The 16,480-nt window shown below is 40.4% G+C and overlaps 1 protein-coding gene across 1 annotated transcript in view; it reads left to right on the forward strand.

Annotated features, from left to right (window-relative positions):
• Positions 1-16,480, forward strand: part of gabbr1b (gamma-aminobutyric acid (GABA) B receptor, 1b) — a gene marked incomplete at its 3' end in the record, with an annotated part of 158,698 nt that overhangs the window by 33,358 nt on the left and 108,860 nt on the right. The window contains exon 2 of the mRNA XM_079828501.1: positions 10,887-10,979. Within this exon, the coding sequence (XP_079684627.1) occupies positions 10,895-10,979 (85 nt within the window). The 5' untranslated portion in view covers positions 10,887-10,894. The remainder of the gene's footprint in view (positions 1-10,886; positions 10,980-16,480) is intronic.

Genomic DNA, 16,480 nt, shown 5'->3' on the forward strand with positions numbered 1-16,480 from the left:
TGGTTTTCTAATGTTAAAATCACAACAATTTAAAATAAAACTTACAATTGACAAAAACAGCTGAATCTCAATGCCTTTTCTTTTGAATTTAAATCTTTATACAAGAAATCCTGTGGGTCATTCCACCGCCGCGCAGAGACTAGTTCCATCCATTCCATCCATTCGCCTTGAGCAAAGGTGTAGTTTTCCTTGCTTTACCCTGGGCAAAAAGCAAAAAAATAGGACTGTGAAACGCAGTAGAGTTTAATTATATGCATTTATGGTGAGATAACTATTGTTGTGTAAATCCTTGTTTATTTTTAAGCGAACAATACACTATCACTTTAATTCAGCGAGTGCAGCACAGCAAAATTTACTCAATGCGTAAACGATCGCTGCACTGGTGCAGATGCATCACTCCTGGAACACATTGCTGGACCATGTGCAGTGTGAACGGCCTTCAACCCTGCACCTGGAGACCCACTGTCCTGCAGAGTTTAGCTCCAACCCTAAAGAAAGCTGAAGCTAATAAAGCTGAAGTTTAAGTTGAAGCGGCCTTTGCTGTAGAATCGTAGACTGAAGCTTTTTGGCAAAGCTTAACTAAACACAAACTCTGTGGAAAGAAAATAACTTAAGTAAAAGAAAGAAAAGTGAGTGAAGCGAGAGTATAGATGGCTTGAAAGAAATTGTTAACCCATTTTCTCTAATCTTTGTCTGCGGCCTGTTTCTGACTCTGTCGTCGGATCATCTAATCGTCTAATCATCTCATCGTCTCTTCTTGTCTGATTCTTTGTTCATGTCCTGAGATTTTTTAATTCAAATATCTACCCATCCTCCTGGATGAGTTCTGGCCAATTAGGTATATCGTCTTTGGTTCAGAGGTGACTCTCTCCTGCTCTCACCATAAATTTCACATGATCTGTGGTCTTTTAGCTTCCTGCTCTAAGCACAGAGTACAGAGAGTACAGTTTAGACATGATTTCTTGTTATAAGAATACGATACATTTTACACAGATTTCAATCAAGCCTTCTTCTGAATTATGATCATACGACCAAGCAAGGCACACTTTCAATCAACCATTCAATAATTATGACAATTACATGAATTGTGAGTGAATCTAAGCATAATGGTCACGTATAGTGGTTGTAGACATGATATAGAATTATGCAGTAGAAGGATGTTTGATTAAAAGTCTGGCTACCATCCTTTTTGAATGATTTAATGCAGTTTATATGTAACAACAGTCTCTGTGGGGTTTCTTGTGGATTTCAACTCTGTGTCACTCAGAGAAATAGCCTGACACATCAAGATGTTGGGTCTGGCTTGGGAACACACCCTTGGCAGGGCTTAATCCGAGGGGCAGGATAAATGGTTGTCTTTCAAATTCCCTCTGCACGCAATTGGATAGCGCCAACCAGCCAGAGCAACGAAGAAGTACTCCGAACACATCTTCCTTTTTTAAGAATGACTTCAGTCCCGTTCTTTGTTCTTTTCTCAAAGAAAAGCTTAACTCCAAGTCTTTCTAGAGTCGCGACCAAAGCCGATTCGAAAAACCGCTGTTCGCCGGCTTCTTTGTTTTCAAGTAGCACGCGGAACCGCCGCAACTCTGCCGTCATTATGTTAAGCCCGCCCACCGACTCTATACATGATGTGATTGGCCTGACTAGAGTTTGGTTTTTCCAGCTCGCAAGCCAACGGAGAGTTGCTAGACACCCTGGTTGCAAATTATTTTTGCTGCCGCTAGGGTGCGTCTAGATTTCTAGGCTATCAGAGAAGAAGAAGAGAAGAAGAAGATCTGTTTCGGATCTTTTGTCTTAGGGAGCAAACAACCTCTGCCATTACCTTGCTGTGGCTCAAGCTGTGCATCTGTCTTTTACAAACTGCCTAATGTTGACAACACTCTTCCTTTTGGCTAGGATCATCTCTGGCCATAAAGTACTTAGATGGAGGTTTCAGTTAGCACAGACTGGATGGAGCCCATTTCATTTACGGTCCTAGACTGTGGTTTTGGGTCTGGAGTGTTGACTTGGGTTTTTGCGTGGAAATATGTTTGAAACAAATCATCTGGAAGATTAATTTGTGTCGGGTTCGCCCTCAAATCCTACAATGCAAATTTACATGCTTATACTATTTCTATGGCGGGTAATATTAGCTATACCCAAGGTGTAAACTGCTAATCCACACATCCATGCTAGCGGTGATGAGACACTGCAGCGAAACATCGAGTTCACTCATCACCTCTGCAGTCAGATGGGTGAGAAGGTTCATTTACAGAGGCGTGGTGGAGACAGCGTGTCACCGGGGGTTAAAACATGAAGATAGTCTGACAGCAGTCAGAGAGCAAACGAAAGGAGGGTACATGAATGGTTGCCTGGCAACAGAATTAGGCAGTTTTCAGCTTTGGTTTCCAGTCAAAAAGAGACATGCTTTGCTTCCACTGTCCATACAGAGACTGTCACCTGCCATTTACCAAGTGAATGTGCCTAAATGTGTGCGCACCAAGGCTGTATCCAACACATACCCCCCCAGTTTTTAGAGTAGTGGGCAATGGTATGTTTTTCAATGTTCGATTCTTATGGTACTTTTGAATCTCCCAATCTTGAATATTTAGGAGTTGCAATCAGGGTGGTGTAAATCAAAAATATGCAGAGATTATGGCTGTGATTTCAGCGCTGTGTATTGCAATCAGGCTGCGTATAATGAGTATATGGTGTGAGAAACCGTTTGAGTGAAATGTTGTTTTCATGAGACAAGCCAGTTAGAAAGATGGAGGGGGGAAAGATTGAGAGTAATTGCTCTGTAGAGAGATAAAAGAAGACTGAATAGAAAGGAAAGAGAAAGACAGCAATGATTTTGGAAGGATGCAATAAAGAAAACAATTGTGGCCTGGAAAAAAGCAAGCCAGAGAAAGAGCGAGAGCATGTTAGAGAGAGGAGGAGAGTGATAGAAGAGAGAGCTTGCTACCAAGAGGTCAGTTTTACACCTCAGGTGGAGCCCTGTCTTCATGTCACTGTCAGATTGTGTGTGTGTGTGTGTGTGTGTGTGTACATTCACCCTGCACTGCAGCAAGTGCATTTCATTTGCTTCATTTCCACATATAACAAAGCAGCGGTCACAATCTCCTCTTTACTATACCTAGTATCAGAGCCTATACTCTGACAATAGCTGTTTCAAAACCTTGCAATCTTCCTACCTACAACATTTTAAGCAGTGGTGGATGAAGTAAACAAATCAAGTACTTGAGTAAAAATACAAAAAGCCTAATAAAATAATATTCCAGTAAAAGTATTTATGCTGCCTTGCCTTCACATGCTATCGGAAATCCTACTTCCCACTTATGAAGTCATGATTATGAGCTCATCACATATACATTTTGACCATTTTTTTAACTAGGAAACATAGTACATGAAGGCAGCATAAGCAATCCTTTTCAGTTTTACTTGAGTAAAACTACAGAAGTATTTGATTACTTAATGTAATGTAAATCTTAAAAGTAAAGTACTGCTTGGTTAATTTATTTTTCAAATATTATTTTATATACTCCATCCTCAATCCTACTGCTCGAAACATGTGTGCGAGTGTCTAAAACACAGACTTTGACTTAATATGCATCGATCAGCAAGTAAGAAAATGCTTCATTTTATTACCAAAACTTGTCATACACTGATAATTACTGTTAATTCAAGTTTGCAAACAAGTAACAATAAATAAATATACCATATAGTAGCCATATTTAAAAATGAAGAAAAAATAAATGTGTGTAATATGTGTTGACAAATGGGAACTTACTAGCTTTATATGATTGGAAACTGCTACAGCAGCAGGGAAGATGTGTGAGCATTAAAGGCACAATATATTTTACATTATCCCAAATGTTTCTAACAATGTTTAAATCCAGATAAATCAGTTATTATAATCAGTGTTTTAAACACCACTGTTTTTATGTGCTATACAGAAACAATGATTGTTCAAAAATGTAGTCAGCAATATTATGCTTAATTTTGGGTATTTTCAAAGACCCTTCACTGAAAAAGCAATTCCAGAATGCATTGCGACAAACCCTTGGAGAAAAAAGGGAAGATGGTGGATGAGTCAAGAGAAATGCAGATTATAAAAATACTTCTGTCATGACTCTGAGAGATTGGCATGGTAATGGATATGGCATTGTTAATGTATTTGGTCTTAGATCTGCTATGCTGCTGCTCCTGTTGATTCTTGCTACATACACAGACATTGCTGTGAGCATGTAAGACATGCTGCTGCTGCACATTAGCCTGACAAGCCAGACCCACATCAAGATGTTGAGTCTGGAAACTCACCATTGACAGGGCTCAATCCGAGGGGCGGGATAAACGGTTGTCTTTCAAATTCCCTCTGCATGCAATTGGATAGCGCCATGAGCGCCACAACCAACCAGAGCAAAGAAGAAGGTGAAGCCGAGCTAACGTTAGTTGATAGACTTTCGCCGTATCCGGTAGGCAAAACTTCGAACATATCTTCTTTTCTTAAGAATGACTTCAGTGCCGTTCTTTGTTCTTTTTTCAAAGAAAAGCTTAACTCCAAGTCTTCCAGAGTCACGGCCAAAGCCGATCCAAAAGACCGCTGTTCGTCAGCTTCTTTGTTTACGAGTAGCACGCAGGACCTCCGCAACTCTGCCGTGACGTGCCGTCATTATGTTAAGCAGTAGCAGATCTATACAGGTGAAGCTGCCACAGCAACCAATCAGCTGCACTATGTAGATAACAATGTGATCATTTACAAATTGAGTTAAGGACCTGCGCCATCTAGAGTTTCATGACAGAATTTTGAATTTATTCCAATCAGAATTGCAACATTTTGATAAAATGTGCACTTTTATGATCATTACAGTATCACCTAGTCAGCTTAGCAAAATGCTAGCAGCGAACTCTTTTGGAATAAGCCGAGTCAAATATCTTGTCTGTGTCCCAATTTGCGTATACTTATGCACTATTCTAAGCCATTGTGTAGTATAAACAATGTGAGTAGTGTGCTCCTGCGGAAAATTCCAACAAGAAAAGTGACACCTCATACACTCACACTGTTACAGCTTTACTTATATAGACCAAAGGGAAGGACTAGCCGACTTCACTGATAGATATCAGTAAAATCTTTAAAACTTCATACACTTAATGGTTGAATATAGTGCATAGTATACGTGCGTAGTGTATAGTAGGCTATGTCATTTGTGACACAACTCTTGTGTGCTTCACGGTAGGAGTATTATTGTATGTAGTGCTTGTGTTACACATTGTTTATGTACAGCATTCTAAATCAGTCACTTATGTGGCTAATTTTTTTATTAGGATGATGCCTTAGGGCTCATTCACACAGGACACATCCTAGCATTAAAAACAGCTAGACGGAGCGTAACAGAATTGAACAGAAGGCATGTTTATAGCGACATTAACTCCTATGCACCTTTGCTAATGGGTAGCCTACTTGACATTAAATACTTTTGGGAATTTGTTGTCATGGCATTTTGCTAATTATTAGTTATACGTGCAGCTTTAATGAGCTCATATAATTTGACTTTGTATTTTTTAAATATTCAGATGTCACACTGCAGGACCATGTAAAATAAAACTATTAAAAGGAAAAAAAGTGTTTAAAAAAACAGATGAAATGACATCATATTTTCTATACACATTTGTTTAAATTGTAACCTAAAAAGCTCATGGACATATTCTTGCACATACAGTATGTAAATAAGCATCCTCAGGTTCATCCGATTTGGCCCATTGTTTTTAAAATTGACATTGATTTACTGCACTGCATGTCATAAACTATTTTTAACTTGACATATCATCTTAAAAACAACACGCTCGTGGTGTGAGACGTGCCGTAACAGAGAAATATGTTCGTCTGGTCCATATTTACTATAGACCAACAGTTAGCGCAGACAGAACGCAAAAACGTGTCCTGTGTGCACAGCCCCTTAGAAGACAGCTGCCAAATGTAGGCAGTAGTTCGCAAAGCAGCATGCTAGCTTCTGTCTATGTCACTCTTTTCTGTCAAGGCTGTACGGCAATTCCATATGTTCATTGCATTCATGAAAATCTTTCCACTGCTGGCTCTCCAGCTAAAGTTAATCCTAACCTGCCTTTCAAGCAAAGAACGCCTTTACAGCACGCTGCGCACCCACGACGGAAAGCCTTGTCTGCTTTTATAGTGTGGGATGAAATGTGTTATGGCTCATATACTCGTTCATACTCCTTTGAGAACAGTTAGAAGCCGTGAATAATCTCTAGAAATTGCTTCCATTGTGATTACAGCGCAGGAAGTGTAAAGCGTTCTGGTGGAGTTGAGTCTTCCTGCTTTGCTACCTGTATTTCAAATTAGCATATAATTTGGGTGAAATTAATTTATGTAGATTAGTCCTGGTTGATTGTTGGCTGTCTAATCAGATTGTGTGTGAGTGAATGTGAGCGTGTGTGCGTTGGCCCCAGTTCCTCATACGACGCTGGTGGTTTACGTGCTTTACGTCCCAGATTTGTCTCTCTGTGGTTTTTCAGCTCTTTGAAGCATAATTTTATTTTGATCCCCTGCAATTCCACACTCATTATAACAGGCTTATGAACATGCCCTGCTATTACATCTTCCTTTCAATGCTCCCCTTCCCTTCAATGTTGTCAACAAGGTTCAAAATTAACACTCTCCAAGCTCCCAATGCAAGTAGGAATTGTCTTAAATGGGTTACAGTTGGCCAGTAACATTGTTAGGAGCTGCAACATAATACTTGTTTTAAAGGTTCTTTATGTAAGAATATTCATGTCTACTAACATATAAACAAATGCACAGCACAACACAGACACAAACTAAAATAAAAAGTTTGCTTTTTCATAGTAACAGTGACATAATGTTATTCTGTAATGATTCAACAAGGTCAACTACAATGACACATTACATGAATGCTTATACAATGTTTAGGACAATGCAGAAAGAGCCATTCTGTACTGTAATGTCAATGTGTGATGCAAAGAAAATTGTTAGTTCACACAATAGTCTCACATAGGCAGATCTATATTGTCTAGTCTCAAATATACTTTATAACCAAACTATCATAACAGTGTAATTTTAATTACCTTAACTACTATTTACTTTCATCAAAAAATAAGCACAAAATAGTTATTGTGTTGATGTTCTATTGCAAAACACTTTTGCTGCTATTGAGGTGTAATATATGGGTAAGGTTAGGCACAGGTTTGGTGGTATGGTAGGGTAGTTTTAAGGGGTAAGGGGTATAAGGGGTAAGGGAAGGGTCAACAGAGTAGTTATAGATGCAATTGCATAGATCAATTACCGCTGTAAGTGCATGCAGGTATTTTGTAGGCCTAAAAGTACATTGTAAAAACATCTACACAAGAAGTGCATTGTATCAAATTATTAATTTAAATGATAGTACATAATAGTTAAAGGGTTAGTTCACCCAAAAATTTAAATTCTGCCATTAATTACTCACCCTCATGTCGTTCGACACTCATAAGACTTCCATTCATCTTCGGAACACAAATGAAGATATTTTAGTTGAAATCCGATGGCTCAGAAAGGCCTCCATTTGCACAATGAACTATACACTCTCAAGACCCATAAAGGTACTAAAGACGTCGTTACAAAGTCCATCTCATTACAGTGGTTCTACAATAACTTTATGAAGCGACGAGAATAGTTTTTGTGCGCAAAAAAAACCTAAATAAGGACTTGTATAGTGATGACCGATTTCAAAACAATACATCATGAAGCTTCGAAGCGTTATGAATCAGCGAGTCGAATCATGATTCGGATCATGTGTCAAACTGCCAAACTGCTGAAATCACGTGACTTTGGCGATCCAAACCGCTGAATCGACTCACTGATTCATAACGCTTCGAAGCTTCATGATGCATTGTTTTGAAATCGGTCATCACTATATAAGTCATTATTTAGGTTTGCGCACAAAAACTATTCTCGTTGCTTCATAAAGTTATTGTAGAACCACTGTAGTGAGATGGACTTTGTAACGACGTCTTTACTACCTTTTATGGGTCTTGAGAGTGTAACGTGCAATGTGCCAATGGAGGCCTTTCTGAGCCATCGGATTTCAACTAAAATATCTCCATTTGTGTTCCGAAGATGAACGGAGGTCTTACGGGTGTCGAACGACATGAGGGTAAGTAATTAATGACAGAATTTTCATTTTTGGGTGAACTAACCCTTTAAAGACACCTAATATAAAATGGGACCAACTTATCGGTCGACATGATGCCGTGATCAGATGCTTTACTTTATTTACATATTCATCTAAACATTGCTCTCATCAGCGTGGATGGCAACAGGATGTTCGTTAAGTATATCGTGGCAAAGGTATTTCCAACTATTTCCATCCAAAAAGAAATTGCCTTGAGTATATCGTGGCCTTGAATGACGTTCAGTCTCTTGTACATTACGTCACTGATTTGGCTGAGGCTCGCTTGCGTCACTATGGAATGTGTGCATGAGTGCGAGCAATAAGTTGCTTACTGCAGTTCACTTAACAGCCACTGGTGTCGCTAATAACAAGGGTTTCTTCATTCTACACATAGTCCCTTTAAGTCAAGTTGTAAGATTCATGGATGGTTGGATGCTTCTTGATGTACTGTAAGTGATTTAAAGACGGTATGTAGGATTGGCAACTAGTGGCAAATAGGTATTGCAATCCAAATTCGAAATATTGGAGATTGTTTTTCCGCCGCCTCCTCCTCCTCAGACTCGATGTGAAAAACTTACATACATCACCTTTAAAAAAAGTAAACTGTTTTGTTCCTGAATTAATCCGTGTTTTTGGTCGATTAAGGTATAAATTAATTGACTCACTCATAGATAGTCAACTTTTCATTCCTGAATGAGTTAGTGTTCTTAAATAAGTCAATTGAGTCATTCAATATCTTAATCATAAAGACAGTTGCTTGTTTTGTTCCTAAATAAATCAGTGTTGTTGATTGAATTGGTTAAGTCAATTATTCAATGATTCACTCATAAAGACAGTCACTTATTTCGTACCTTGAATGAACTGGTTGAATCAATTATTCAATGTCTCACTCTTTAAAACAGCACATTGTTTCATTCCTGAATGAATATCGGTATTGTGGAATGAATCAGTTGAGTCAATCATTCAAAAACTTGTGCATAAAGACGGTCATTTGTTCCATTTCTGAATGAATTAGTGTTGTTGAATGATTTGACCTATCGGTAAGCCCCTCCCCTCGAACGCAGATGAGCCAATGGCAGTTGAGTATTAGTTGCGCTTGGACCGGAACTCGGACATCTTTAGGTTTCAGCGCCATAGAGAAACATTGGCAAATCCGAAGCTCTTATCGATTGATGGTGTTTATGCTACAAAAATGGTAAAACGATGTGTCTGGGATACTGTGACACTGATTCCAGGTATCCTGAGAGGATTTTCTGGTTGTCATACTCTCATTAAGTTACGATTAAAGTTAGTGATTCCCTGCTAACATTCAAACCGAAATAACTAACTGTTCTCACGTCATGTAAAGTTAACAGTGTAACGTTACGATAGGTCAAAAACACGTACATTTCTGTGACTTTAGATATGTTTAAGGTCTGCATTATCTGTCTTACGAAGGAGGGACTCCTATTTTGATGGGTATTTAAATCTACGGAGCGATACGGGCAGTGAAAGGGAGAACTCACACTCCCAGTTTATCAGAGTTGTTTTCAGATACAAAGTTTACAGTTTATTAGCACCCCCGAAAAAGCATAATGTCTGTTTATGTTTGTTTACTGTGATTACTGTAATTTGCTGTGTATGTTAATGATAATGCAACGGAGAGAGAGAGTTTGTGAATGAGCCGTTAATGCACACTTCTTATGCTAATTGTTTGTTCAGCTCTTATGATGATTTTTTTTTTGAGTGAAAAAGGACGCAATAAACTTAATAAACCATCATTTAAGTTTGGCTATCAATCGGAGGGGGACGCAACAATTCTGTGTCCAAAAACAATTTGGGATAAGGTTTTCACACTGACACTGTGCAGTGTGCAGTTAGCAACTCCGTTTGTTTGTCCGAGTTAGCAACAGTAACTAATTGGGACGGGGGTTACCGATAGGTCAATTGGTTGAGGCAATAATTCACTTATAAAAAACAGTCACTTCTTGTCATCACCTTCTGCCATAAGTAGAATCACTGAAAAATCCCCATCACTAATGTACAGTGCTGTTATCATTGTTTTCTGTTATCATTTTGGGAATGCTGCTTAGCCAGTCAATTTCAATGCATATGAATCTCAATTGCCATTGCTATATAAGTAAAATGGGACCCTTGACAACCCCCAAAATGGGACCTCAAAACATATATACACAATAGCCATTGACAGAAACAACAGCTATCATTCATCTTGTCCTCCCCCATGTACGCTAACAGTGGTGCTTGTTGGAGCGCCTGAGTCAGAAAGCAGCTAGGCGGAAAGGGAATATTGATGGGGGACGGCTGGGCAGTGCTTGCACCTTGATGTAGATATTAAGCAGATCTGTAGGCTGAGTAAGGGAAGGCACCCTACCGCGAGTGACTCATTTGGTTGGTCGTGGTAGACTAACTGTGAATCTAGAAGAGAAGATCAGCTGTTCAGATCCATCTGTCCGCAAGTGCCGTTTGAGATCTGTTCTTCGCCACCCTTCTGCTTCTCTCCTCGCTCCATGCCTCCTTCTCTCAACCTCCACCCCTTTCCTGTCTGGTCCCCTTGTGTGCTCTCCTACTGTACTTCCTCATTTCCTCTCATTCTCTGGGACATCTCGCACACTCATCTCACACCCTTAAACAATCACTCTCCATCAGTCTCTAAGTGTTTTCACACTCACCAGTTCCTTTTCTGATAATGACCATCGGCTCTCTTTTTCTCTTGTTCTGCAGGTAGAAGAATGGCCCTCATGTTTGTTCTTTCGTTTCTCCTCGGGTCTTTCTCCCTCACCATAGCCTCACGTAATACGACCACAGGTAATGAAGGTGTGTTTGCTTTTATTTTTCTTACATATGGTTTTCTTACATTTTTGTAACTTTTCAAGCAATGCTTGTCAAGTGTATTTCTTGTGAGGATGGGATCTGTAATTCAGTACAAATGATATGCTAAAGAAAAATACTAAACAATACTATTTTTGGTTAAAGGAATGCTCAGGGATATGGTGTTTGTTTTGTAGTTGTCAATATGGTTGTCTTGGAGTCAGGTTTTATTAATACAGTTACTTAGTTTTGTAATGTGATTTCTTAAAATGACTTTCTTCCTCTCAGTGTAATTTTAGTATTATTTATAATGAATTAGCCTTTATTTTCATTTTGATCTCTAGTTTTATGTTAGTTTTAGTAATTTTACTTCAACTTAAAAATATTTATTTCTATTAGTGTCACGATTGTGGACTTCTATTTTGTTATTCTGTTCTGTTAGTTCCTGTTTGGCCTACTCCGTTTCAGTGGTTTCAGTGGTTAATGAAGATCTCTTCGTTTGTGTTCAACTTGTACTTAAATTGCCTGTTATGTTCATTCCCTTGTCGGTTCTCGTCTATGTACGTGGTTTTGTATTTCCCCTGTGTTTATTATTAAAGTCTGCATTATTCATCATCTTGTCGTCATGCACTTTAATACAGCCGGAGACTGTTACAGTTAGTTGCCAAGGCAACATTTCTAAATTTGCAAAAGTTTTAAGTTTAAGATTTTGTTTTTTCTAATATTTATATTGTATTTTATATGTTGGTTTTATTTCAATTACTGAAAATATATATATTTTTTATAGTTTTAGTTTTAGATTCAAACGGAAAACTCAGTCTTTTTGACTAATTCATCAAAATGAACCTGCGATCATTTATTCACAGATTATGCTGGTCGTGCTATATGTTTGACATATAAAGACTGTCTATTTATTGTTCCCTTTCAAGGGAACTTGCGCTACGTCACCGCTGTGGGAACGCCCCTGCGTGATTGCGTCGTGAAGCACGTATGGAATCAGTCCAATGGCGTGACAGAACAGGAAACTATAAAGCACCAGGAAACTATAAAGTTTCCTGGTGTCATCGACCAATAAACTATAAAGCACACCTGAACCAAACAATATCAGCATCTGTGCCTTCAGCAAGCGCTCTGTGTGAATTATTGTCCTGGTTTTTGTCTGTCTTTAGTTTCTGCTAGGCAGGAGATTTCACCACATACAAAAAAAAAAGTACACAAAGAATATGGCGAGCGAACAACTGTTCAGAAAATGTGTTCATCCCTACCCTCGTTTCATCATGGGTGGGGATACACTATGTGCATTGCTTGCATGGGAGTGCAGCACGTTCACGCAGCTCTCTAGGGAGCTGCTTGTGAGCATTGTGAGCGTTTGTCAATGAGAATGCTGCGCTCTTCAAGGAGGGTGCTTCGGCTCGCACTCCTTGCGGCTCGGGTCCCGCTTCTGCTGAGGCAGAGTGGTGGCTTCAGTCGTGGGGATCGCAAATGGATCTGGCAGAGGGGTTAGAGACGGGCACCTCCCTTTTTCTGCCTTCACCTGCCAGGTCCAGTGCCTCTATCCAGGGTCTATCCAGGGTCTGGAAGCACGTGCTGTGTTTTTTTACGCCCCGGTTGTGGCACCGTTGTTAGTGTCGCTACAGGAGATACTGAAGATACGCCACTTCAGTCTGCTGCATGTGAGGAGCTTATGGAGCTGTTGACTTGCGCTGTAGCCAAGTTAAGTTTAGATTGGCCAGGCGAGAGACAGGAGCTTAGTCAAAGAAAAAGTAAATTAGACAAATGCTTACTGCCAGCAAGAAACACCCAACCTCCACCTCAGGGCTTGCTGTTTTTTCTCGACCTCCACACTGAGATGTTGAGGTCACGGAAGAAGCCAGTCTCATACAGAATTTTCAGCCCTCAAACTTCCACCTACAGTAACGTAGTAGGGCTGAAAAAGAACGGTATGGGAGATGTCTAGGGTAGAAGAGACACTTGTGAGCTATCTCTCTCCCAACTCTGCATCGTCCCTGAAAGCCTGACATTGCCCACCAAACCTCTAAGAGCTACTTCTGTGTTGGTGGGTCAAGTGTACTCGGCAGTGGGTCTGGCTGCAGCATTTCTGCACACTATGTCCATTCTGCAGGCATACTAGGCTGACCTGCTGAAAGACCTGGGGGAAAATGAAGAAGTGGGTTTCAGGAGTCCAAAAAGCAGACGGCGGCACTCCAACAGTTTCTCCCTCGTAAGACCCAGGTCTCAGGGGCTGCTTGGCGGGAGCAGCCCAAACCGAGTACGAGCTCCTCACATTGGGCACAGCAGAAGCAGAGAATTGCTACTCGTGCTCCCCCACAGAGAGCGTAGGAGGCAGGGTGATGCTCACAGGCCCAGTCTTTGAAGGGCAGGGCAGATCTGAGGACCGTCATTGTCGCTAAGAGGGCTGCGCCAAAGACTTCAGGGCACTGTGCTTGCTGTCCAAAGTACACCAGAGGCAAGTCTCGAGAGACTGGTACCCTTAGTAGATTTTCTGGCAGAGTGGAAAAGTCTACCAAATATATCTTGTTGGGTCCTGCAGACAGTAGAAAAGGGGTATGCCATTCAGTTCAGGTCTCGTCTGCCCCGATTCAGCGGGGTCCTGCCCACAGTGTCCAGGTCCCGAGTAGGCTCTGGTCATGACACAAGAAGTAGAGACTCTTTTGCGAAAGGAGGCTATAGAAAGGGTTCCTCCTCCCAGCAGGGAGTCAGGGTTTTACAGACGGTACTTCATTGTGCCAAAGAAGGATGGAGGGTTGCATCTGATTTTTAGATCTGCGCCAATTAAATAGCTCTGTAAGGAAGTTCAAGTTTAAGATGCTTACTCTCAAGCAGATTGTGTCACAAATCAGATCCAAGGACTGGTTTGTCACAATAGATCTCAAGGACACATACTTCCATGTATCCATCCTTCCAATCTCTCAACCGAGATTGTTGAGACCATACTCCACTCCAGAGCTCGCTCTAAGAGGAAACTTTATGCCTTGAAGTGGAGATTATTCACTTCATGGTGCGGGAATCACCAGTTTGACCCAGTTAACTGCCTGGTGGGAGCAGTGCTGGACTTCCTGCAGGAAAGATTATCCGCAGGGCTATCCCTCTCCACAATAAAGGTGTGTGTGGCGGCCTTAGCTGCTTACCACACTCCTTTGGGTGGTGTATCATTGGGGAGACCCCCTCTGGTTACTCGTTTCCTTCGTGGCACTTTGAGGTTAAGACCTGCAGTTTGCACAAGGGTGCCGGCCTGGGACTTGGCCATTGTGTTGCAAGGCCTCTCGGAGGCTCCCTTCGAGCCTATTGAAGAAGTTCCTGAGAAGTTTCTCACACTTAACTATCTTTCTGCTTCTATTTCGTCTCTCAAAAGAATTGGAGACATTCAAGCTCTCTCGGTTTCACCCCTGTGCTTGGAATTTGCTCCCGGCATGGTTAAGGCCTTCCTTCACCCTAAGCTGGGCTATATTCCCAAGTTCCCTACTAATGTTGTAAGACTAGTTATACTGCAGGCCTTCTTTCCTCCTTCTTTTCGGACATCAGACCAGGAGAAACTGAATCTGCTCTGCCCTTTTTAGGGCCTTAGATGCTTATCTCCACAGAGCTTCCCTGTTGAGTAAGTCTGAACTGTTCACTTGTTTTGGGTCACCTAGGAAAGGGTGCCCTGCATCTAAGCAGAGGATGAGCAAGTGGGTGGTTGAGGCCATCTCACTTGCTTACGAGTCGACTTCTTAGTGTGCACTGTGCTTCACACGGACGGGCATTTGCTCCTAAGGCGATGTGGGTATAGCGTTCCCACCGGAGTGGCGCAGCTCGAGTTCCCTTGAAAGGGAACGTCTCGGTTACGTATACGTAACCTTAGTTCCCTGAAGAGGGAACGAGATGCTGTGTCACTCTGCCAAACTCCCGGCATGCCCCTGATCGACTTGCTTTAGGCTTTTCAGAAGCTGACATTGTTTGGTTCAGGTGTGCTTTATAGTTTCCTGGTCGATCTCGTCACGCCATTGGACTGATTCCATACGTGCTTCACGATGCAATCATGCAGGGGCGTTCCCACAGCGGTGACGCAGCGTCTCGTTCCCTCAGGGAACTAAGGTTACATACGTAAACAATACATTTTTGAACTATTGTGTGGCAGGCAGTTTTTCTCTCATTCACAAACTGCAAAGTTCTGAACTCAGCCAAAACATAAGTTCACTATTGATTCACAATAGATTCAGCACTCAGTATGACTTCTCATTTCATACATTTCAGAGCAGTGTTTTAAGGATTTTTATCCGGTTATTTTAGTTTTATTTATATACTAGTGTGGTATTTATTAATATTTTGAATTAGAATGAGCTTTTACTTATTGTATTTTCAGTTTGGTTTCAGTTCATTTAATTTTAGTTTAAGTTTTAGTCATTTTTTTTTATGCTTTTGTCATATTTATTATTTGTTTATTATTACTTTTGTTTTTGTTTTTTGCTTTAAATTATTATATATACATTTTTTAACTTCAGTTTTACTTTTAGCAATTTTAGTACAGCATTTCAGAGGATTTGTGTGTCAGTTTTTGTGTGCATCATTTGTTTATTTGTTTGTGTTTGCTATGTAGTATGTTGATATTCCGGGTGTGTAAAAAGGTCTTATTCACTGGTCACATCAGTCAGCATCTAGAATTGAATTTTTTCTCACGTCTTCTCCATCCAGCTCTAATTGCATCCTTCCTATCTCATATATTACAAGCTTAGCTAGTCTGCTTTGCCCAAGCTGAACGACTAATGAAACACAATATCAACACTATTAGATGTCTGACAGCTATAATAAGTACATAAATCGTCACGTATATAATCCCCCCCATGCATAATGGCCCTGTTCTATGGCCTGTTGAACAGGAACAAGAGCCTGTGAAATATCGCTTGTCAAGGTGTGTCGCTTGATCTGTCATTCTAGTCAGACACATGCATGGCAAAGTGTTGACTGACATTAATAATAGAAAACCTAAACTTTCAGTTAGTTGCCAAGGCAATTTTTTTTCAATCTAATATTTATATTTTATTTAATTTCAGCTTTATTTCAATTGACACAAATATTTTAGTTAACAATAATAACCCTGCTTCCAAAGAAGTGGAATATTAAAATTAATTCACTTAACCATACTGCTAAAAAAATAATGCTAACAAAGTGCCGTTGTTGATTACTAGTCGACTATCCTGACCCATTCCATATACAGAACGAAATTGAGAATTCAGTAGAAGAGCGAACGCCGTATTCAGCTGCAGTGTGTACGTGGTCTTCTTGAATACAGTGCGCAGTCACACAAAATGCCAGAATACATGTTGTGCAGTGTAGACTTGGCATTTCAAACTACACTAGAATCTCTTCAAATCTGCAAACAGCGAGCCAATGGAAGCATTTGATTTTGATAATGCTGCTTATGTTTTGGTCCCTAAAAATACCCTTACACACAAAATGATTCTAATACACACAAGCGCCCACACAAGTCATGCTGGTCTTTCTTGCCC

This window comes from Gobio gobio (assembly GCF_949357685.1).
Source record: "Gobio gobio genome assembly, chromosome: 11".
Taxonomy (NCBI): Eukaryota; Metazoa; Chordata; class Actinopteri; order Cypriniformes; family Gobionidae; genus Gobio; species Gobio gobio.